We start from the raw sequence: 24,125 nt of genomic DNA on the forward strand, positions 1-24,125 counted from the left end.
TGGGAAACCCAGAATAAACCGAAAGTAAGAAATTCTCAGATTGAGAAAGGTCTAGGACAGAGGCTTTTACACTGTAATGACATTAGTGACTTCCAGATTGCAGGATCTGATTGGAGCAGCCGGCGAGCAACTGGGATAAATAGCGCTGCCGCCGGACGGACCCCAGAGCCCGGCAAGGAGCAGACTGCAGATCCCGATACAGGTGAGGGCATGATTACTGTCTTAGGCTGAGTTCACACTTCAGTTATGTGATCAGCTATTTCCATCAGTTATTGTGAGCCAAAACCCGCAGTGAAGCCTCCACAGGTATAATGGAGAGATCGGCTCCTGTTCTGTGTTTAGAGCAGCACCTGGTTTTAGCTCAAATTCACTGATGGAAATAACTGACCAAATAACTGAAGTGTGAACTCGGCCTTACTGCTGCAGAGAGAGAGACACACAATTCTGGAGAACTTGGCAACAGGCAACCAAGGTGACTTTTTAGTAGCCTGGGAATAAGAAAAGAAAAGAACCCAAAATGCCTCGACTTACGAGTTTATGGTAGGAATTAATTTTGATTAAAATTTGCAGGAAAATTATCCGAAACAGATTTTTAGAGCAGAACAGCGCGATCCAGAAGATACTGGAGCAGATTTTGTATTGGGTCACATGCAAAGGAAAAGGCTGAGCTTTGAAAGATAAGAGAATTGTGAGGATACAATGTACTTACAAACCGTAAACAGAGCGATACATTGTTACAGCGTGCACCAGTACTGATACTCTGTCAGTCTAATACCTGGTCTGCAGGATTTTGCTAGCTGTATATTTCAGCCTAGGATAGCCCTAGGTGGACAGATCAGTTTGTGATTAAAGGGGTTGTGTCACTTCAGCAAGAGGCACTTATCTTGTAGCGGAAGTTAATACAAGGCACTTACTAATGTATTATTATCCATATTGTCTCCTTGCTGGCTGAATTCAATTATCACATTATACACGGCTCGTTTCCATGGTTACGATCACCCTGCAATCCATCAGTGGTGGTCATGCTTGCACACTATAGGAAAAAGCACCAGCCCATGTGCGCTCCGGGCTACCAGAGAGGCCGGCATTCTTATCTATAGTGTACAAACACGACCACCGCTGATGGATTGCAGGGTGGTCGTAACTATGGAAACAAGCAATGTATAATGTGATGGAAAAATAAATAAATCTAGCCAGCAAGGGAAGCATTATTGCCAATCACAATACATTAGTAAGCGCCTTGTATTAACTTTCTCTACAGGATAAATGCCATTTGCTAAAGTTGGACAACTCGTTTAAAGTGTAACTGCCATTTCACTACCAAAACTGAAATTCCCAACAGATGTGATGCTGAAGGGAAGATATTCATGAAGCTGCATTTTTCAGCTAACTTTACCTTTCTGATGTCTGTATTCAGCCCTTAGCAACCATATTTCTCTGTGCCGCTATTTCAGCAACGTCCTAAGATGGCCTCTGCTGCTCTTCCTGCGGTGATCTTTGCCCTTCCTTGAGGCCATCCTGTATTTCCCTCACTTCCCATAAGCCCTCGCTCTCCTCACATGAACAAGCAGGACCAATCAGAACGCAGATAACTTCCCACAGTACCCAGAGCAGTGTGTATCCTCACATACAGCTAACCAGAGACAAGCCTGGCAATTACATTAAATTAGTAAGCATTTCTTTTAACCTCTAAATAGCCAGCTGTCCCTCTTCCAGACTGACAGTGAGGGGGCTGCTTTGACTGCCTTTATCTCTGGCTTGGTGCGCTTCATGCCGCCGCTGCACTACAGTAATACACTCGTATAGATCATACGAGTGTATTACTGTAGTGCAGCGGCGGCATGAAGCGCGCAGCGTCATAGCAACCAATGACGCCATGTGCTCCTGCTGTCAGCAGGAATCCAGCCCATCATACCACGGACCGCTCACAGCCGTGTGCATTCGGCCTAATACTGAAAAGAAGGACTGCACATGGCAGCGCAGTGAGACGAGAGCTGCTGAAAAGGAAAGTAGCATTTGTGGGGGTTATTAGCAGGTAAAACTGAAAATGATAGAATTTTAAATCACAAAAGCACTTTTACAGCAGAGTGTACTATACCATTAGGGAATAAAAAATGAAACGGCAGTTACACTAACTTGGCTCCCTGTCATTGACCTAGTGACAAGAATGACTGCTCATCGGACTCATGATTCTCCTGAGATATGTACAGCCTGAATGGACTGACTGCCTAATAAACACTGAATTGCCGACTGTCTAAAGGGCCCTTTACACAGGCTGAGAATCCTAAAGACAATTGTTCATAGGACCGCTCTTCAGCGACTGTCTGGCAGTGTAAATGTACGCTCGTTCATCGGTAATCCCATCATTTGTGCGCACACAAAAACACGTTTGCTGGTGGCAGATGATGAGCAATGGAATTAGTGATTACTGCTCCCCATACTGTGGAGAAGATCCCTGCTTGTAAATGCTGCGCTCTCCTCCACCAGCAGATTGTCGGGATCCCAAGTAAAGGGACCTTCAAGATCTGTCAATGCTGACACACTCAATCCTGAATAATTCCTGTGCGATTTGTCACATTGTTTTTGTGCCTCATCAGGGGCCAGACGTGCTTCTAGGGATGGAACAAATGGGAATAAGGCTCCTGGTTCTGAGCATTTCCCGGCATTAATACAAGTCTGGCTGCGCGCCCTGTACATACCTGCACATGTAGGGATAAGAGACAGTGAAGCGGCCATATGCGAGATCTAAATCTAATGTGTTTGACATCCTCCCCAACGCTGATTTATAATACAGGACATTACTCCTGTATTATACTCCAGAGCTGCACTCACTATTCTGCTGGTGCAGTCACTGTGTACATACATTACAATACTTATCCTGTACTGATCCTGAGTTACATCCTATAAGTAATGTATGTACACAGTGACTGCACCAGCAGAATAGTGAGTGCAGCTCTGGAGTATAATACAGGATGCAACGCAGGATCAGTACAGGATAAGTAATGTATGTACACAGTGGCTCCACCAGTAGAATAGTGAGTGCAGCTCTGGAGTATAATACAGGATGTAACTCAGGATCAGTACAGGATAAGTAATGTAATGTATGTGCACAGTGACTGCACCAGCAGAATAGTGAGTGCAGCTCTGGAGTATAATACAGGATGCAACGCAGGATCAGTACAGGATAAGTAATGTATGTACACAGTGACTGCACCAGCAGAATAGTGAGTGCAGCTCTGGAGTATAATACAGGATGTAACTCAGGATCAGTACAGGATAAGTAATGTATGTACACAGTGGCTCCACCAGTAGAATAGCGAGTGCAGCTCTGGAGTATAATACAGGATGTAACTCAGGATCAGTACAGGATAAGTAATGTATGTACACAGTGACTGCACCAGCAGAATAGTGAGTGCAGCTCTGGAGTATAATACAGGATGTAACTCAGGATCAGTACAGGATAAGTAATGTATGTACACAGTGACTGCACCAGCAGAATATTGAGTGCAGCTCTGGAGTATAATACAGGATGTAGCTCAGGATCCGTAAAAAAAAAAATTCTAATTAATATGTACGGGATAAACTGCAGCATCAACCACAGTCCGTGACAAAAGCAAATTTTTGTCTACTTTATTTTTCTGCCAGAAAAGAACATCCCGGCAGATCCCAATGAAGGTCCCGCTGCTCCTTGTGCTGGTCCTGTCTATGGCTGTGGCTCATGCACAAGTCTTAGACTGGCTAGAAGACACCGGCAGGAAAATCAAGGACGGTGCCAGATTTGTTAAAGAAGCCGGTCAAGGTAAGTTGTTCTGAGGAGGGGTCTTCAGTATGTAGCTCTTTGACTACTACTCCTAGTGTCTGCAGTCACATGCGGAGTACAATACATCAACATGGCAGCTAATGGATGGCAACAGTTGGACTTGTATTCTTTAACGTGTTGCAGGATCCTGGGACATGGCTCGAGCCTATAAAGATATGAGAGATGCCAACTGGAAGAATTCCGACAAGTATTTCCATGCCCGGGGGAATTACGATGCCGCACAGAGAGGTTGTGGTGGAGAGTGGGCAGCCAGGATTATAAGGTACGTGGCCCCATCTTTATAGAAACCATCAAGGTCATTCTGGGACATGTGGCCTTCAGACCATAAGGCCTCTTTCTGCGCGAGTTGTAATGCATTTTGCACGTGTGTGAGAAAAATCTGCATGTTTGGTACCAAAACAGGGACTTCTTCACAGAAGTTCGGGTTTGGGTTAGGGACTGTGTAGATTGCTATTATTTTCCCTTATAACATGGTTATAAGCGGAAATAATACATTCTTAAAGGGCTTCCGTCACCCCCCAAGCACCAATTTTCAGTTTTTGACTTAATATATTTGCTAATGTTTACAGATTCAATATATACCCCTCTTTCCTCAGGCTGTGGTGCAATTTCAGTAAAAATCGGACTTTAGTGAAATGTAAATTTCTTCACTACCAGCAAGTTGGGCGGACGTGCTGGTAGCCGCCGCATCCTTTGTCTGAAAAAACACCCCCTCCTCCACTTGATTGACAGGGCCAGCGAGCGCTCTCATTCTCCAGGTGGCCCTGCCTGCAGCTCAAATTCCGCGCCTGCGCCGTACCGGTCGTCATTCGGCGCAGGCGCTCTGAGAGAAGGACGCTCGCTTGGCTGCTCCTTCCTCAGTGCGCCTGCACCAATGATGTCAGCCCTACACCCGGAAGAGAAGACTTCTCTTCCGGGTGTAGGGCTGACGTCATCGGCGCAGGCGCACTGAGGAAGGAGCAGCCAAGCGAGCGTCCTTCTCTCAGAGCGCCTGCGCCGAATGACGACCGGTACAGCAAAGAAGAAGACAGAAGAGATGCCGGCTGCGCGAACAAGTGGATTAAGGAAAGTTAAATTTAAAAAAATGTAACCCCTCCAGCCCTATTGTACTATCCATTCTGTATTAAGAATTATATATTTTTCCCTTATAACCATGTTATATGGGGAAAAATAATAATGATGATCAGGTCTCCACCTCACGCATTGCACCTGCGCGGAAATCTCGCCCGTGTGAAAGGGGCCTCATTAGTAACTACAACTCCCAGAAGGCACCACAACAAAGCATGCTCAGAAGTAGTGGTCTGCAGCGGTGCATGCCCACAGATTGCAAACCACTGTCTATACATTATCCCACCAGGGAGATGTCCTGCAGCTAAAAGTAAAACTAGCAACATTTTTAATGCAGCTTTGGCTGCGACTGGAGTAGACAATACTACTAAAGCAAAGTACTTGAAAAGTGACATATTCGAGTGTAAACCTGTACTCAGTCTGCAATTATTCCCATCTTTCCCTAGTGATGCAAGAGAATCCATGCAGTCGTCAAGCAGCGGAAGAGGGGCCGAGGACAGCGCTGCAGATCAGAGAGCAAACGAGTGGGGGCGGAGCGGCCGGGACCCCAATCACTACAGGCCTAAAGGTCTCCCTGACAAATACTAGACCTGGACGCTGCAATTCTATGGCGGGATAGTGTAATTAATGCCAATTGTCTCATCCACAAGTTGTAATTATTTCTGTATTCACTAATGAGAGCGCCCCCTATAGGAATAAAAGGTGCATTATCTTTAGATGCTTGAGTTTCTATACCGCTGTATGTACACACTTCACAACTTTCAGACTCCCCACAAGGGGGGACACCAGCCTGCACATTGGAACACCCTCACAAAAGTCAGCACCTCGTATAATAGCATCAGACATCTGCCCCACCAACCCCAGGTCACAACCCCTCGCTCCCAATGTGAAATACCTCCTCTGGGCCCCTCCTGCAGCCCACTTCATAAGGCTACATTCACACGAACAAATGCGGATCCACAAAAAATAAGGATGACGTCCGTGTGACCTCCGTGTTGCATCCATTATTTTTGCGGATCCATTGTAAATGCCTATTCTTATCTGCGAAATAATGGGTCCTCATCTAAAATGCAAAAAAATGCAATGGACACGGAAACGAAATACGTTCGTGTGAATGTAGCCTAAGCAGGAGGGTGCATCGCAGAGTAATGCCGCCACTTGCTGGCAGCACTTAACAGTATCACATTTGTATTCACGCGTCAGTCATATTGCAATTACTGCCGCCATTTATGTGAAATCTCAGCAAAATAGGAATGTATTACACATGCCGGATGTTTCACCCTTTGCATAGTGTAAAAGGCGCTGCAATGGTTTTGCCACAATGAGAGCAACAAAAAGTGAAGAAAAAAAAAAAGTTGCTTTGCAAAGTCACATTTGCAACACTGATCGCCTAATAAAGCTATTGTCACCCAAGTCCTAGGCTACGCGGCTTGGACGGTGCCTCAACGCGCGTGACCCAAGTTGTACAGCGATATTGTGCAACTTCCAGCCAAGTTTCGGTCATGTAAACATTGGGCAACTGCAACCGATGGATGACTCTGGATGGTCCTATGTTGCAGAATATATACCGGTAATATATAAAGCAATTTCGCCACCTAACCGCAGAAAGTGACTTTTACACGGATACATTTTACAAATTTCAAACATTTCTGGGAAGACGAGACCAAGACACAGAACGGGCACGAGACGCTGCACAATACATAATAGGGAATCTGTCGGCACAAGCTTGGACTCTTATCAGCAGGAATACACAGATACTGCCTCCCCCGTCAGTGCTCAAAGCTGCACTGAAATACACAGTAAGGACTGCTGGGCCGACCGAACAGAGAGGACTCCTGTGCATGCGCTGAGCAGTCCTGACAAGGGGTGCAGCTTTGAGCGCTGACCGAGGGGGAAATGGGAGGCAGTAGGAAAACAACAAATTAGCCATCTGGACCTCTTATCTGCAACAGTCCAGGATCCTGGGGACAGATGCCCTTTGATATCTGCCATCATTCTGCAACTTGGGATTTAAAGGAATGTATTTTTTATTTAATTTTTTTTTATATATAAAGGCTAAAAATATATTTTAAATAAAAACTTTTACTGCAACACTTTATTTTTCCTAATCAGGTTTTATTTTCCGATTGTGTTTTATTCTACTTTGCCGCCACTTTATTATGGGGGCGGCTGTCTAGCTGGAGCAGCAGCTGTAGAGACATAACCAGGGCTGTACTTACAGGCCGTGCCGCTCCAGGTACTGGACCTGAATACGTCCCATTAAAGGCACATTACCACTTGCCGGTTATCGCCATGATCCACAAATTCTGATCATTTATCACGCCGTTAAAACTGCTACTGGGGGCGAGACTGATAAATGCCGCTCAGTGATATTTACACAAAGCATTGCTGACGAGCGCGTAACCGGAGCCCGGGGTTCAGTGATGCGGCCCCCACCCCAGAGTGTGACAGGATGACACGCCAGAATTACCACCATAAATTGCACTTTTCTTGGGTCCCACTGTCAAAATGCCCAATATCTGCAAAACTGATTTTTATTTTTTTTGCTGGACGGTCACATGGATGTAGACAGCACATTTTTTGCGGTTCCATAGAAATGAACGGGTCCCCGTCCAATCCCCCAAAAAGTGTGAACGCAAAACACAGTAGTGTGCATGAGGCCTCTGTGGGAGCTGAACAGTCACAAGTGGTCTAAGTTGCGCTTCAGGTGCGCAATCTTGGTAGGGGAGCATGCACGGCGTTCTGGCACAGTTTTCCCCGCCGTACATGCACGGCCTTCTGCGCTAAGGGGTTAAAGGGGCTGTCAAAGCTCTAGATACTGACGACCTTTCTTTAGGATAGGTCATAAATATTAGGTCAATGGGGTCTAAAACCTTCCTTGAAGGGGAGCTGAGCTGCAGGAACCCAGCACACCCACTAGACCGTGGATGGAGCTTTCGGCTTCCTGCTCCCTCCACTGTGGGTTTCCCGGTGGCGGCTGAGGACAGCTGATAGGCAGGACTGGCGTTTGTCAGACCACTGATCGGATATTAATGACCTATTCAAAGGATAGGATGATTAGCAGCAACTCTGCACATATTTAGCATATTATATGACTCCTCTCCACCCCATCTTTCCTTGTACAGTAGAAGTGCCACATTAAGACACCCATTATATCTGTACGAGAAGGGAGCTCACTATATACAGAGCCATGCTGGACCGGTTATCATTTACTTTACTGCCCCCTACAGGTCTGGCAGCTGTGAGGCAGGAAATCCATATAAAGTCCTATATGGAAGATGTTCTCCCCAGCTGCAGTCACATTATCAGAGGGGCAGGGTCTGTCTCATTAGCGGCAGTCACATTATCAGAGGGGCAGGGTCTGTCTCATTAGCTGCAGTCACATTATCAGAGGGGCAGGGTCTGTCTCATTAGCGGCAGTCACATTATCAGAGGGGCAGGGTCTGTCTCATTAGCGGCAGTCACATTATCAGAGGGGCAGGGTCTGTCTCATTAGCTGCAGTCACATTATCAGAGGGGCAGGGTCTGTCTCATTAGCGGCAGTCACATTATCAGAGGGGCAGGGTCTGTCTCATTAGCTGCAGTCACATTATCAGAGGGGCAGGGTCTGTCTCATTAGCTGCAGTCACATTATCAGAGGGGCAGGGTCTGTCTCATTAGCTGCAGTCACATTATCAGAGGGGCAGGGTCTGTCTCATTAGCTGCAGTCACATTATCAGAGGTGCAGGGTCTGTCTCATTAGCTGCAGTCACATTATCAGAGGTGCAGGGTCTGTCTCATTAGCTGCAGTCACATTATCAGAGGGGCAGGGTCTGTCTCATTAGCTGCAGTCACATTATCAGAGGTGCAGGGTCTGTCTCATTAGCTGCAGTCACATTATCAGAGGTGCAGGGTCTGTCTCATTAGCTGCAGTCACATTATCAGAGGTGCAGGGTCTGTCTCATTAGCTGCAGTCACATTATCAGAGGGGCAGGGTCTGTCTCATTAGCTGCAGTCACATTATCAGAGGTGCAGGGTCTGTCTCATTAGCTGCAGTCACATTATCAGAGGGGCAGGGTCTGTCTCATTAGCGGCAGTCACATTATCAGAGGGGCAGGGTCTGTCTCATTAGCTGCAGTCACATTATCAGAGGTGCAGGGTCTGTCATTAGCTGCAGTCACATTATCAGAGGTGCAGGGTCTGTCTCATTAGCTGCAGTTACATTATCAGAGGGGCAGGGTCTGTCTCATTAGCTGCAGTTACATTATCAGAGGGGCAGGGTCTGTCTCATTAGCTGCAGTTACATTATCAGAGGGGCAGGGTCTGTCTCATTAGCTGCAGTTACATTATCAGAGGGGCAGGGTCTGTCTCATTAGCTGCAGTTACATTATCAGAGGGGCAGGGTCTGTCTCATTAGCGGCAGTCACATTATCAGAGGGGCAGGGTCTGTCTCATTAGCGGCAGTCACATTATCAGAGGGGCAGGGTCTGTCTCATTAGCTGCAGTCACATTATCAGAGGGGCAGGGTCTGTCTCATTAGCTGCAGTTACATTATCAGAGGGGCAGGGTCTGTCTCATTAGCGGCAGTCACATTATCAGAGGGGCAGGGTCTGTCTCGTTAGCGGCAGTCACATTATCAGAGGGGCAGGGTCTGTCTCATTAGCGGCAGTCACATTATCAGAGGGGCAGGGTCTGTCTCATTAGCGGCAGTCACATTATCAGAGGGGCAGGGTCTGTCTCATTAGCGGCAGTCTCATTATCAGAGGGGCAGGGTCTGTCACATTAGCGGCAGTCACATACCGCAGACTGTAGATCAGATGGGAAAACATACATTCGGCCTCCTTACACCTCTCCCCGCTGCTGCCTTCTCTGTGCCTCAGGACGGGCAGCGCAGGTAAGGTCCTTATCGGATCCAGCACCACGACCTTACTTCTGCTGCCACACACAACGTGGGCCCATCTTAGGCCACTTTCCTATCTGCGTTTTCAATTCCGGTTTTGAGACCCGGCAGAGGGGACAAAACTGATTAGGTTAAGTACGTATCTGTTCCGTTTTGCTGCCGGACATAAAACCGCTGCAAGCTGCAGTTTTGTGTCCAGTTTGCAAAATTGAACAAACTGGACCAGGCATTAAAAGCAATGTAAGTCAATGGTGCCGGATCCGTTTTTTTATAGCGAAATAACTGGATGTTCAGTTTTGATTTAATACAACCGCGTTCGAATGGGACGGATGCGTCCGGATGTAATAAGTGGCTCGGATCCGTTTAATTCTGGTTTTGAGATCCTCGGCCGGATCACGCAGATGTATAAGTAGCCTTACTGAGGGTTTGGACATCTCGGAAGAGCTCACTCAGGGAGCGTTGTGGGCATGCTCTGTGACCTGTGCAAAAGTCACTGCGCAGGAAAGCAAAAGAGGCGACCTGTGTCCATCACCTATTCTAATTGGTGGATCCTTTGTTATCTGCCCCCAGCTTTATAATAGAGATAACTCATCATAATCCTGCCTTAAGATAATGAAAGGACTGCTGACCAGATTATTTACTGCGGCACTTCACTGGTTTTACCGTTTTTCCTCTCTATCCTAGCGCTAACCCCACTCACCTTTTGTATGTAAAGGGTGGCATTAGTTTCAGCTCATAATTCCAGTAAGTTGTCTTGATGGCTGAGGCGACGATTCATTGACACTAATGGAGACTGCATGCACCCGGTTTTAGTTCTGAGGATGTGACAAACAGGCATTTTCTACCCCAGACATCGCTTTTAGCATAAGATTTCCCCGCCATTACCCCACTTCTGCTTCTACGTGTCCTGCTCTATTTCTTGTAGCATTTCAGATCCCCCCACAATAAATGACATTTTTCTTATTATTAGCAAAGTCCAAGTGGAAATTCCAAGTGCATAAAGCTTTCTCCTCCCAGCCTGGCACTGGGCAGGGAACTGCGAGGCCAATGCAAGGGTAGAGATTCTCGTAAACCCAGAATAAACTGAAACTAAGAAATTCTCAGATTGAGAAATGTCTAGGACAGAGGCTTTTACACTGTAATTATATTAATGACTCACAGATTGCAGGATGTGATTGGAGCAGCCGGCGAGCAACTGGGATAAATAGCGCTGCCGCCGGACGGACCCCAGAGCCCGGCAAGGAGCAGACTGCAGATCCTGATACAGGTGAGGGCATTATTACTGTCTTACTGCTGCAGAGATAATTCTGGAGAACTTAGCAACCAAGATGACTTTTTAGTACCCTGGGAATAAGAAAAGAACCCAAACTTACGAGTTTATGGTAGGAATTAATTTTGGATTAAAATTTGCAGGAAAATTATCCAGAACTGATTTTTAGAGCAGAACAGCGCGATCCAGAAGATACTGGAGCAGATTTTGTATTGGGTGACATGCAAAGGAAAAGGCTGAGCTTTGAAAGATAAGAGAATTGTGAGGATACAATGTACTTACAAACCGTAAACAGAGAGATACATTGTTACAGCGTGCACCAGTACTGATACTCTGTCAGTCTAATACCTGGTCTGCAGGATTTTGCTAGCTGTATATTTCAGCCTAGGATAGCCCTAGGTGGACAGATCAGTTTGTGATTAAAGGGGTTGTGTCACTTCAGCAAGAGGCACTTATCTTGTAGCGGACGTTAATACAAAGCACTTACTAATGTATTGTTATTATCCATATTGTCTCCTTGCTGGCTGAATTCAATTATCACATTATACACGGCTCGTTTCCATGGTTACGATCACCCTGCAATCCATCAGTGGTGGTCATGCTTGCACACTATAGGAAAAAGCACCAGCCCATGTGCGCTCCTGGCCACCAGAGAGGCTGGCATTCTTATCTATAGTGTGCAAACACGACCACCGCTGATGGATTGCAGGGTGGTCGTAACTATGGAAACAAGCAATGTATAATGTGATGGAAAAATAAATCCAGCCAGCAAGGGAAGCAGTATGGCCAATCAATACATTAGTAAGCGCCTTGTATTAACTTTCTCTAGCGTAGGGTTTCTCAACTCAGGTCCTCGGGACCCACCTACCAGTCATGTTTTCAGGATTTCCTTAGTATTGAGCAGTTGATATAATTAGTGTCCATGCATCCATGTATTTATTCTGTGGGATATTCTCAAATCCTGACTGGTAGGTGGGTCCTGAGGACCGGAGTTGAGAAACCATGCTCTAGAGGATAAATGCCATTTGCTGATGTGAGAGGACCCCTTTAACTTTGCTCCCTGTCATTGACCTAGTGACAAGAATGACTGCTCATCGGGCTCATAATTCTCTCTCCGACATAGATTTCCCTGAGATATGTACAGCCTGAATAGTCTAAAGCAGTGTTTCCCAACCAGCGTGCCTCCAGCTGTTGCAAAACTACAACGCACAGCTGTGCTGGCATGCTGGGAGTTGTAGTTTTGCAACAGCTGGAGGCACACTGGTCGGGAAACCCTGGTCTAAAGGGCCCTTTACACAGGCTGAGAATCCTAAAGATAATTGTTCATAGGACCGCTCTTCAGCGACTGTCTGGCAGTGTAAATGTACGCTCGTTCATCGGTAATCCCATCATTTGTGCGCACACAAACCTGTTTGCCGGTGGCAGATGATGCTGTGTAATCAGTGCTCAGCTGCCGGAAAATAATGATTCAGTATTGGGTTGAGCGATGGAATTAGCGATTACTGCTCCCCATACTGTGGAGAAGATCCCTGCATGTAAATGCTGCGCTCTCCTCCACCAGCGAGCAGCAGATTGTCGGGATCCCAAGTAAAGGGACCTTCAAGATCTTACATGGCTGACGCACTCAATCCTGAATAATTCCTGTGCGATTTGTCACATTGTTTTTGTGCCTCATCAGGGGCCAGACGTGCTTCTAGGGATGGAACAAATGGGAATAAGGCTCCTGGTTCTGAGCATTTCCCGGCATTAATACAAGTCTGTCTGCGCGCCCTGAACATATCTGCACATGTAGGGATAAGAGACAGTGAAGCGGGCCATATGTGAGATCTAAATCTAATGTGTTTGACGTCCTCCCCGACGCTGGGGGACATTAAGGTCTCTGTAAACAGGACAACAGGACGGCATTCCTTCCCGGCAATCTGCTGCCTGCTGGTGGAGGAGACCGCTGTTATTACAAGCAGCGATCTCCTCCACGGTATGGGGAGCAGGGATCGCTAATGCCATCATTCTTCTCCATACTGACTCGTTGTTTACCGGCAGCAGAACGTGATTACACCGCACCATCGGCTGCCGACAAAAGACATCGGAGATCAGCCGCTACCAGGTGCCCATACAGGACTGAGGTGTCCGGCAGCAGCTTTCTCCCCTCTCTCCATTCACTACATATACAAGCTCAGCCATGGCGGAAGAGATGGCTGTAGGCCAAAGGAGATAAGTGTTATAAATTGTGAGCCACAGGAGCATATTGGCCTTATTAGCCATCCGATCTGTCCACTTCATAATAGGGCTATCCAGGCTGAAATAGACACATTCACATGACCGTATGGATTTTGTGGTCCTTAAAATGCAGATCCACAAACATGTCCTATACTTGACCGCAAAATGCAGACCACCGACCCACTGAAGTCAATAAGTCTAAAACAATGGGAATGCAACACGGACGCCATCTGTATTTTGCGGATTGCAAAGTACACACGGTCGGGAATGCTCATATCCTGCAGACAGACAGGGTGTTATCTGGTGCATGAAGTCACAACGTATCCGCCTGTTCGCTGTTCATTAATACATTGTATATCCTCAGGACTCTCCATGTATCTTATTACTTTGAGCTACTCCTTTTTCTTTCTAATAAAAGGTTATGTTTTACTAAACACCCCCCCCCCCCCCCCCCCCCCCAGGGTTAAAAAACGCAGTGAAACAAGAGTGTATGGAGGGACGACAATCTATCAGAGAAAACATATTTTCTAATAGGATTTTCCATCCAGGGGGATTCTTTACACGTAAAGTGAAAGATTTTTTGGACTCTCCAGGAACGCAGAATATTTTATAATCCGACTGCTGGATTTAAACACTTTAGTGTCTTTTTACAAATATAATATTTTAAGTCACAAAAAATAAAAATAAATAAATGGAGGAACCCCTACAAAAGTGATAGATGGGTCATCAATATGAGATTGCCCCTGGCATGCAGCACTACCTTTCCGATATAGATGACCATACTAAGGATAGGTCAATTCCGTTGAGATGCAGAAACAAACAAGGTGTGCCCCCTTGTGCCACTGCGGGTAATGCTCAGGGAGTCGGCCTCCACACTTCACCCGTCCTCAGAGTACAGGTAACATCTCTATGTAAGGAAGGCTGCCTCCATGGTCTTCCTTATATAGTGTTAGGGAATGGCATAAATATTCTCATTACACTTGTCTGGAGAGTGGGATTCAGAGTAGTCCCATCTAACCTGAGGCTCTCCAAACAGGGCATGCTGGGAGTTGTAGTATACAGTCTAGGTAAAGGATACGAGGTCATAATTTGCAAATCACAGTTTTCTCCTGTGCTGGACCCAGGAGCTGCTGGTTCATCATTTCAATGCTAGAGCTCTCCTGTAATCTGTGTCTATCCTGTCCTGCAGGCAAGAGCGCCCCCTGCTGATTCCCAATGAGGCTGTCCGTGCTTCTCCTGCTGCTGCTGTCGCTGGCGGTGGCTCAGGCGCAGTTGCAATGGTTAAAAAACAAAGGCAGACAAGTCAAGAACAACGTTAGAGACGCTGCCAGATTTTCAAAGCAGGCCGCTAAAGGTAGGTGCCAACCGAGGAGGCATGGCGAAACAATAAAATTCCATTCTGTGCCCACTAGGGGGAGCTGCTACTGGTAAATAAGTCATTTGTATTACCGAGTGATCAAAGCTCTATAAAGGGTATGCTCACTTCTGCAACTTATTTTTACTGTTCCTCTGCATTTCCATTATGTTAAATTTACCAAAAAATAAAAATAAAAAACCTGCCGTTTTCTATCAGCAGCTCCCGTGCACATCTATGTGCCTCCATGGTTGCAGATTTGTGTAATCTCATCAGTCTTGTGCTACTCCACTTTAATAGACAGAGGAGCTGTAAGAGCACATAGGTCTGCATAGCAGCGGTATACACAAAACCGTAGACTTTCAGGGAAATTTTGATGATCTCGCGGTTTCCTTGCTACCCCCATCACTAGATATTTAGGACAAGACAAGGAAAGAGTGAAATTCCCTACATTGTAGATCACAATAGTGTGCCCAGCTATTGTGTTATTGGAATTGCTCCCCTGTTGGATACATCTGGTAACTGCAGGCTGCAGCCTCACAGATTTATCCAACAGGGGAGCAATCCTAATAATATATTTTCAGTTCTAATGAAATATAAAGAGGGGGGGGGGGGGCACTTATTTTAGGGTAACACTGACTCATGATGTCCTGCAGGATCCTTGGACATGGCTCGAGCCTATAAAGATATGAGAGATGCCAACTGGAAGAATGCCGACAAGTATTTCCATGCCCGGGGGAATTACGATGCTGCAAAGAGAGGAAAGGGTGGCGCCTGGGCGGCCAGGGTTATAAGGTAAGTGTCCCTATAGACCTGGGAACACCCTAATCATCAGGATGTGATGTACTGACCTAATAATGTTACCCACCCTTCACTACACAATATTCATAGAATGATGATTCGGTTAATTTTTTTAAACCTATTTTCAACTTGTACTCTGGTCACACCCAAAGCTGCATTCAGAATCGTGGTGGTAGCTGCTTGGAACGAAAAAGAAGTCGCCTTGCACTTGCACCCCTACCAGCTAAGCAGACTGCCTCCCCCAGGCACTATGCCCCCTGTGTGCTGGGAGATACTGAGGTGGGGGGTGGAATCTCCAATAGGGAACCATTTACTAACGAGATTGGAAGATTATATCTGGTTGTCAGCAATGGGGAACCCGATCACCACCACAATGAGTTCAACATCATAGCCCTGTCAATAGCTCAGCATAGAACTGAACCAGCAGGGGCTGCAGCGAGTTAACAGGATGCCAGTAGGATTTTGAAGGCAGCTTTGGATGTGACACAGCAACAATATCCTGAGACGGTGTCCATTTCTGTCTTTTCCCAGTAATGCAAGAGAACGCGTCCAGACCATCGGAGGCAGAGGACTTGCAGACAGCGCTGCAGATCAGAGGGCGAACAAGTGGGGGCGAAGCGGCCGTGACCCCAATCACTTCAGACCTAAAGGGCTCCCTAAGAAATACTAGAGCCGTGCCCTATCCCAACACATCAGCGTGAACCATGACCGGCAGCAGCTATAGGGTCTTGCTGGATGTGATCAGCGTTACCCCGTAGGGTCATTCTCTGTACATGCACATTCATGGAAGCAATAAAGCTCTTCTGCTACTTTTACAGATCCTTGTATTTACTGTAATGTATTATAAAATATCACTGCTGCGAACACATGATGATTATATTGTCTAATATATAATGCTATTCGACAATAACAAAATCTTCTCCACCTTGCCCAGACCGCCATGATGACTTCCAGCCATAAGTTACATCTGCATAGTTTGCTGCACAGACATCTTTGGTAACTTACTTCACCTGCAGGTCCCCTCACTCTTCACAAACCGCCATCCTGCTGCTCCTAATAATGTGACAGCCCATACATAGATAGGGCACAGTCTCAAACTAAGATAATATAACCCTAACTGCCCCATATAAAGTTGCCCTATAAGCAGTGCCGACAGCATTCAGACCCCAGACCAGACCTCTAAACTAAATCAGACTACAGTTGAGACCCTATAAATGAATTCTGACCCCAGAGCAGAACTCCCAAGCTAATTCTTACTGACACACTAAATTAATACAAACCCCCAGACCAAACCCTTGGACTAATTCAGACTCCAGACCAGTTAAAGAGGACCTTTTACTGGTCCTGACATTACAATATATGTACCTGGCACTGTAGGGCATTTCTAGCAGATGTCATGGCTGCAATTTTGTTTCCCCGATTGGTTGCTCTGTTGCCCCGCTGTGCTCCCTGTTCTGGTTTTGTAATAGCATCGGTACGGAGAGGAAAGGCTTTTCTCGGGGAACGTCTCCCTCTCCCTGGTTGCAGTGCGGTCCGATCGAAGCCGAGCACGGGAAAAGGCGATCAGTTTTTTCTCCCTGGCTGCGGCAGGGTCTGCTCCTCTTTAAATAAATCAGGCCACAAGAGAGAAAAATATTTAACTCTCCCAGCTCCTGGCTTCACTGTGGCACAGTATCAGGGCCTAGCCCGCTGTAACAGACAACATCCTGACGCTGGCCATCACCGGGTCCTTGTACAATGAGCGCCTCTTACTGAGAGCCACCCTAGGCACTGACACTAGGGCAAAATATAGCCCGGAAGATAAGAATGTGGTTTGCAAACACTGTTCTAAATGGGACATCCCCTCTATTAATGTAGCAAATGTATGTACAATGTACTAATGTAGCAGGATTTCCCAATATTCAAATATGAATTTTCTAAACCACACAACATACTCCCCTCCCCATTAATGTGTGCAAGGTAGGGGGGGGGGGGGGGGGGACTGAAAACGACTACAGGAAGGAAATCTGATTGAGCAATATCTTCTATACTATAGGGACATTAACACCACAGATTACTGAGTCCAATCACATCAACCACTATACACAGACTGTGCACATTTCTATTTTCCCCACTAATGCAGGAGAACGCATCCAGACCATCGGAGGCAGAGGACTTGCAGACAGCGCTGCAGATCAGAGGGTGAACAAGTGGGGGCGAAGCGGCCGTGACCCCAATCACTTCAGACCTAAAAGGGCTCCCTAAGAAATACTAGAGCCGTGCCCCGAGTATCACGGCGTATCAGCAATAACAGTGACAGCTGCAACAGGGGGCGCTCTGGGTGTGAGCAGTGTTAGCCCTATAGGGGCGTTCTCTGTACATGCACAATGTTCATGGAAATAGATTTGCTACATTTACAGATTCTCGTACTAAGCCACATTACACACCCCAAAAGGGGCAAACAGAGTAACGGCTATTTTAAATTTATCTTAATTGCAGTTTACCAATGCTCTCCATCTGGCCCTGACGGCCATCATGACTTCTTCCAGCCATAACGCGCCTCTGCATAGTTTGCTGCACAGACATCTTTAGTCACATGCTTCCCCAGCAGGTCCCTTCCATCTGCACAAAGTCCCATCCTGCTGCTGCCCCCGATAATGTGTCGGCGGTGCTGCTCAGCACCAGGGATGAGCGAAATTCCTATTTTGAGTTGGGGTATATGCTGAATTGCGTTATGGATTCCGTTACCACAGACCATAGCCCAAATCCATAACGGAAGGCCTTTAGAGGCATTCCGTTATTTATTCCGTCATAATAGAAGTCTATGGCCTGCATAACGAAAACCGGACGGATCCATTATGCAGGCCATAGACTTCTAAAGGCATTCCGTTATGCATTCCGTCATGGAATTGCGTTATGGTCCGTGGTAATGGAATCCATAACGCAATTCACCTTTTACCACCAAACGAAGTGTGAACGAATTTCATAAGCGGAAATTCACTCATCTCTAGCTGCTTACAGCAACCACTAGAGGGAGCTCACTACGTGCAGATTATACAGCCACCGCTAGGGGGATCTCACTATGTGCAGATTATACAGCCACCACTAGAGGGAGCCCCCTACATACAGATTATACAGCCACCACTAGAGGGAGCCCCCTACATACAGATTATACAGCCACCACTAGAGGAAGCTCACTACATACAGATTATACAGCCACCGCTAGAGGAAGCTCACTACATACAGATTATACAGCCACCGCTAGAGGAAGCCCACTACATACAGATTATACAGCCACCACTAGAGGAAGCTCACTACATACAGATTATACAGCCACCACTAGAGGGAGCTCACTACGTGCAGATTATACACCCACCACTAGAGGGAGCTCACTACATACAGATTATACAGCCACCGCTAGAGGGAGCTCACTACATACAGATTATACAGCCACCACTAGGTGGAGCTCACTACATACAGATTATACAGCAACCACTAGAGGGAGCTCACTACATACAGATTATACAGCAACCACTAGAGGGAGCTGTGCATCAGTGAGTATCATTCCAGTTTATACACCCCAAAAGGGGCGAGCAACCTAATGGCTACCGCAAAGTGTACAATTCAGATGGGAAGCGAGTTTATCATCTGTGACAAGATTATAATAATATCACTCCCCACATGTACAGGGGAATGCGGGGATTATAATAACACCGCCCCCCCATCTATAGGGGAATGGTGTGAGTATAATAACACCGCCACCATCTATAGAGGAATGGCAGGAGTATAATAACACCGCCTCCATCTATAGGGGAATGAGAAGAGTATAATAACACCGCCTCCATCTATAGGGGAATGGGGGGAGTATAATAACACCGCCTCCATCTATAGGGGAATGAGGGGAGTATAATAACACCGCCTCCATCTATAGGGGAATGAGGGGAGTATAATAACACCGCCTCCATCTATAGGGGAATGAGGGGAGTATAATAACACCGCCTCCATCTATAGGGGAATGAGAGGAGTATAATAACACCGCCTCCATCTATAGGGGAATGACAGGGGTATAATAACACCGCCTCCATCTATAGGGGAATGGCAGGGGTATAATAACACCGCCTCCATCTATAGGGGAATGGCAGGGGTATAATAACACCGCCTCCATCTATAGGGGAATGAGAGGAGTATAATAACACCGCCTCCATCTATAGGGGAATGAGAGGAGTATAATAACACCGCCTCCATCTATAGGGGAATGGCAGGAGTATAATAACACCGCCTCCATCTATAGGGGAATGAGGGGAGTATAATAACACCGCCTCCATCTATAGGGGAATGAGGGGAGTATAATAACACCGCCTCCATCTATAGGGGAATGAGGGGAGTATAATAACACCGCCTCCATCTATAGGGGAATGAGAGGAGTATAATAACACCGCCTCCATCTATAGGGGAATGGCAGGGGTATAATAACACCGCCTCCATCTATAGGGGAATGGCAGGGGTATAATAACACCGCCTCCATCTATAGGGGAATGGCAGGGGTATAATAACACCGCCTCCATCTATAGGGGAATGGCAGGGGTATAATAACACCGCCTCCATCTATAGGGGAATGGCAGGGGTATAATAACACCGCCTCCATCTATAGGGGAATGGCAGGGGTATAATAACACCGCCTCCATCTATAGGGGAATGGCAGGGGTATAATAACACCGCCTCCATCTATAGGGGAATGGCAGGGGTATAATAACACCGCCTCCATCTATAGGGGAATGGCAGGGGTATAACAACACCGCCTCCATCTATAGGGGAATGGCAGGGGTATAACAACACCGCCTCCATCTATAGGGGAATGGCAGGGGTATAACAACACCGCCTCCATCTATAGGGGAATGGCGGGAGTATAACAACACCGCCTCCATCTATAGGGGAATGAGGGGAGTATAACAACACCGCCTCCATCTATAGGGGAATGAGGGGAGTATAACAACACCGCCTCCATCTATAGGGGAATGAGAGGAGTATAACAACACCGCCTCCATCTATAGGGGAATGAGAGGAGTATAACAACACCGCCTCCATCTATAGGGGAATGAGAGGAGTATAACAACACCGCCTCCATCTATAGGGGAATGACAGGGGTATAATAACACCGCCTCCATCTATAGGGGAATGACAGGAGTATAACACCGCCTCCATCTATAGGGGAATGACAGGGGTATAACAACACCGCCTCCATCTATAGGGGAATGACAGGGGTATAACAACACCGCCTCCATCTATAGGGGAATGACAGGGGTATAACAACACCGCCTCCATCTATAGGGGAATGACAGGGGTATAACAACACCGCCTCCATCTATAGGGGAATGACAGGGGTATAACACCGCCTCCATCTATAGGGGAATGACAGGGGTATAATAACACCGCCTCCATCTATAGGGGAATGACAGGGGTATAATAACACCGCCTCCATCTATAGGGGAATGACAGGGGTATAATAACACCGCCTCCATCTATAGGTGAATGACAGGGGTATAATAACACCGCCTCCATCTATAGGGGAATGGCAGGGGTATAATAACACCGCCTCCATCTATAGGGGAATGGCGGGAGTATAATAACACCGCCTCCATCTATAGGGGAATGGCGGGAGTATAATAACACCGCCTCCATCTATAGGGGAATGGCGGGAGTATAATAACACCGCCTCCATCTATAGGGGAATGGCGGGAGTATAATAACACCGCCTCCATCTATAGGGGAATGAGAGGAGTATAATAACACCGCCTCCATCTATAGGGGAATGAGAGGAGTATAATAACACCGCCTCCATCTATAGGGGAATGACAGGGGTATAATAACACCGCCTCCATCTATAGGGGAATGACAGGGGTATAATAACACCGCCTCCATCTATAGGTGAATGACAGGGGTATAATAACACCGCCTCCATCTATAGGGGAATGGCAGGGGTATAATAACACCGCCTCCATCTATAGGGGAATGGCGGGAGTATAATAACACCGCCTCCATCTATAGGGGAATGGCGGGAGTATAATAACACCGCCTCCATCTATAGGGGAATGGCGGGAGTATAATAACACCGCCTCCATCTATAGGGGAATGGCGGGAGTATAATAACACCGCCTCCATCTATAGGGGAATGGCAGGAGTATAATAACACCGCCTCCATCTATAGGGGAATGAGAGTATAATAACACCGCCTCCATCTATAGGGGAATGGCAGGAATATAATAACACCGCCTCCATCTATAGGGGAATGAGAGGAGTATGATAACACCGCCTCCATCTATAGGGGAATGAGAGGAGTATGATAACACCGCCTCCATCTATAGGGGAATGAGAGGGGTATAATAACACCGCCTCCATCTATAGGGGAATGAGAGGGGTATAATAACACCGCCTCCATCTATAGGGGAATGACAGGGGGTATAATAACACCGCCTCCATCTATAGGGGAATGGCGGGAGTATAATAACACCGCCACCATCTATAGGGGAATGGCAGGAGTATAATAACACCGCCACCATCTTCTTGCAGTATTGGGTTATACTTGTGTTTTGTGTGGAAACCCTGCACCAGGAACAATCCCATTCAGAGGTACTGGTTCTGCTCAGTGTGAGCATCCCCTAACGGAGACCCTGCGGTCAGCGCCTCCCCTACAACCTGCCCCTCACTCCCGCAGCCTGTGCGCAATGTAAGAGCAAGATAAAATGGAAAACCCATCAAAGGAGAAGCTCTATCACAGCAAACTATCCACGGAGTCGTGTGAGCTCGGGCCCTCAGGGGCCACAAACATCCGGGGCTAGGAGCGCAGCACAAATCCTCAGAGACAGATTAGTGACACGGAATAGTCCATTTGCGACAGCGCGGGGGGGGGGGGGTGATTATCAGTCACAACAGCGCACTTCTCAACCAGACGGACATAAACGGAGACGGAGCACCGCGCGGCAGGCGGCCGCAGACCGGGGCTTCACAAGACGACCAACGGGGGTTTGAATTTCCCTCCTCCCCGGTGACTGCGGCCATCGGCTGCTCCGAGCAGTCACTCACAACTCACCCATACTGCTCCTCGGCCTCGACGTCACAAGCCCCGCCCCGTCACGTGACGCAGCAAAGCCAAGCCGCTACTGAGCATGTGACCTACTATAAACAGGGTGCAGGTGCTACGGAAGGTCGCGAGGCACAAACAACCTCAGTCGCTTCCCATTTGACTTGCTGCTTCCTGCCGAGTACAGAAATCGCTATAGAGGGAATTCACGCTTCCTCATCTATTGAATAGTGAAATGGCCTCACAAACCCTTAAATTCACTTCTGCATTGATTTTATCTGGTCTTTTTCTCATTCCCGTCAGCTGCAGGCTGTCAGACCCGTCAGCACACAGAGCACAGGGTGGGAATGGGATCTGGGCGCCTGCCAGAAAAGCTAAATAATTTCAATAGCAGCTTTGGATGTGAACAGAGAATAAATATTGCATTTATTTTGAATTTACTTTGCGCATCAATTTCCCCTATTTTCAACATCTCTGCTTGTTGTCAGGTAATGGGAGAATTCTTCCTAGAATGAAAGCATGCGCTGCTGCAGGGGCAGACTGGGAACTTATAGTGGCCCTGAAAAAAATACTAAGAGTGGCCCCGTTTTGTAGTTTGGTCCAAAATGATGGAAGGCAGGGCCGGCAATACCATATTGTGGCACATGATACCTCCCCAACAGAGCATCACAAAACACGTCCCCAAAAACTTCCGCTGGCGGCTGTGAGGAGGGCTCAGGCGGCCCCCTGGGAAATTTCCCTGTAAGGTCTGTGGCCAATCCGCCCCTGCTCAGCAGTCGCCCTTAGGCCTCATGCACACAACCGTTGTTCTGGTCCGCATCTGAGCCGCAGTTTTTGTGGCTCGAATGCAAATCCATTCACTTCAATTCTGCTGCAAAAGATGGGGACAGCACTCTGTGTTCTGTCCGAATCCGTTGCTCCGTTCCAAGGCCCCGCAAAAAAAATATAACATGTCCTATTCTTGTCGGTTTTGCAGACAAGAATAGGCATTTCTACAATAGGCCGCCTGTTCTGTTCTGCAAATTGCGGAAGGCACACGGGTGGCTTCCGTGTTTTGCGGATCCGCAAAAAAACGGAACAGTCGTGTGCATGAGGCCTTACCCCCATGTATTTGAAAGGAGACAGTCCTGCACATGTGTGATCGCCTCAGCAGGAAGCTTTCGGAGTGTGTGGAAAAGACAGGTGTGGCTCCACATGAATCAGATATTTATAACGCATGCTACGCGATCCGGAGCGGGTAAAACTATAGGCGCCACCAGGGGAGGGCTGGCAGCCTTAGTCCTGGGGGGCAAATCCAGTCAAGTGGCCCATTTTAGCCCCACCCATTATTAAAAGCCCCTCCTACATATAATAGGCCACTCCCAACAAACACTGTACAGCTGAAATTCTATTGTTGAGGCCTGTCTGTACATCATACAGAGAGGGGAGGGGAGGCCTGTACTATAAACAGCCGGCTACAGCCAGGAAGCTCCTCCCTCCCCAGATCCTGCTCAAGGCTTGAACCCACCCGTGGCCTGCTGCCCCCTTTCGCCGTCCTCACCCAGCTCTGAATCCTCCTTCTGCAAATGGCAGGGGGTGAGCGGGAGCATCTCTTCTCCTACATAGCGCCCCCTACCTCTTACATCCAGTGATGTCACCTTTGTTGTAAATGTTCTCTTC

General features: G+C 47.3%; 3 protein-coding genes across 7 annotated transcripts in view; 2 read left to right on the forward strand and 1 right to left on the reverse strand.

Moving 5' to 3' along the window:
* Positions 1-22,594, reverse strand: part of SAAL1 (serum amyloid A like 1) — a 62,219-nt gene extending 39,625 nt beyond the window's left edge. The window contains exon 1 of one of the 2 annotated variants that reach the window (XM_044269353.1): positions 22,476-22,594. In XM_044269353.1, the coding sequence (XP_044125288.1) occupies positions 22,476-22,479 (4 nt within the window). In that variant the 5' untranslated portion in view covers positions 22,480-22,594. Of the gene's footprint in view, positions 1-16,774; positions 17,279-22,475 lie in introns of those variants that run through there. The other variant, XM_044269354.1, reaches the window with a different exon arrangement.
* Positions 78-5,604, forward strand: LOC122920149 (serum amyloid A-5 protein-like). 3 transcript variants are annotated; one of them, XM_044269369.1, is made up of 5 exons: positions 95-202; positions 2,160-2,288; positions 3,644-3,799; positions 3,944-4,082; positions 5,335-5,604. In XM_044269369.1, exons 3-5 carry the CDS (start codon positions 3,670-3,672, stop codon positions 5,474-5,476), a joined length of 411 nt encoding a protein of 136 aa, XP_044125304.1. In that variant the 5' UTR covers positions 95-202; positions 2,160-2,288; positions 3,644-3,669; the 3' UTR covers positions 5,477-5,604. The 3 variants fall into 3 exon arrangements, with proteins under 3 accessions (XP_044125303.1, XP_044125304.1, XP_044125307.1); XM_044269368.1 differs by lacking the exon at positions 2,160-2,288 and having other exon boundaries at positions 78-202; positions 3,646-3,799; XM_044269372.1 differs by lacking the exon at positions 2,160-2,288 and having other exon boundaries at positions 98-202; positions 3,651-3,799.
* LOC122920146 (serum amyloid A-5 protein-like) lies at positions 97-16,224 on the forward strand. 2 transcript variants are annotated; one of them, XM_044269365.1, is made up of 4 exons: positions 97-202; positions 14,444-14,608; positions 15,265-15,403; positions 15,941-16,224. In XM_044269365.1, the coding sequence occupies exons 2-4, from the start codon at positions 14,470-14,472 to the stop codon at positions 16,077-16,079; spliced, it is 417 nt and encodes a 138-aa protein (XP_044125300.1). In that variant the 5' UTR covers positions 97-202; positions 14,444-14,469; the 3' UTR covers positions 16,080-16,224. The 2 variants fall into 2 exon arrangements, with proteins under 2 accessions (XP_044125300.1, XP_044125299.1); XM_044269364.1 differs by lacking the exon at positions 97-202 and adding an exon at positions 10,979-11,034.
* Positions 22,595-24,125: the final 1,531 nt, after the last annotated feature.

Source organism: Bufo gargarizans, chromosome 10, assembly GCF_014858855.1.
Source record: "Bufo gargarizans isolate SCDJY-AF-19 chromosome 10, ASM1485885v1, whole genome shotgun sequence".
In the NCBI taxonomy this organism is placed as follows: domain Eukaryota; kingdom Metazoa; phylum Chordata; class Amphibia; order Anura; family Bufonidae; genus Bufo; species Bufo gargarizans.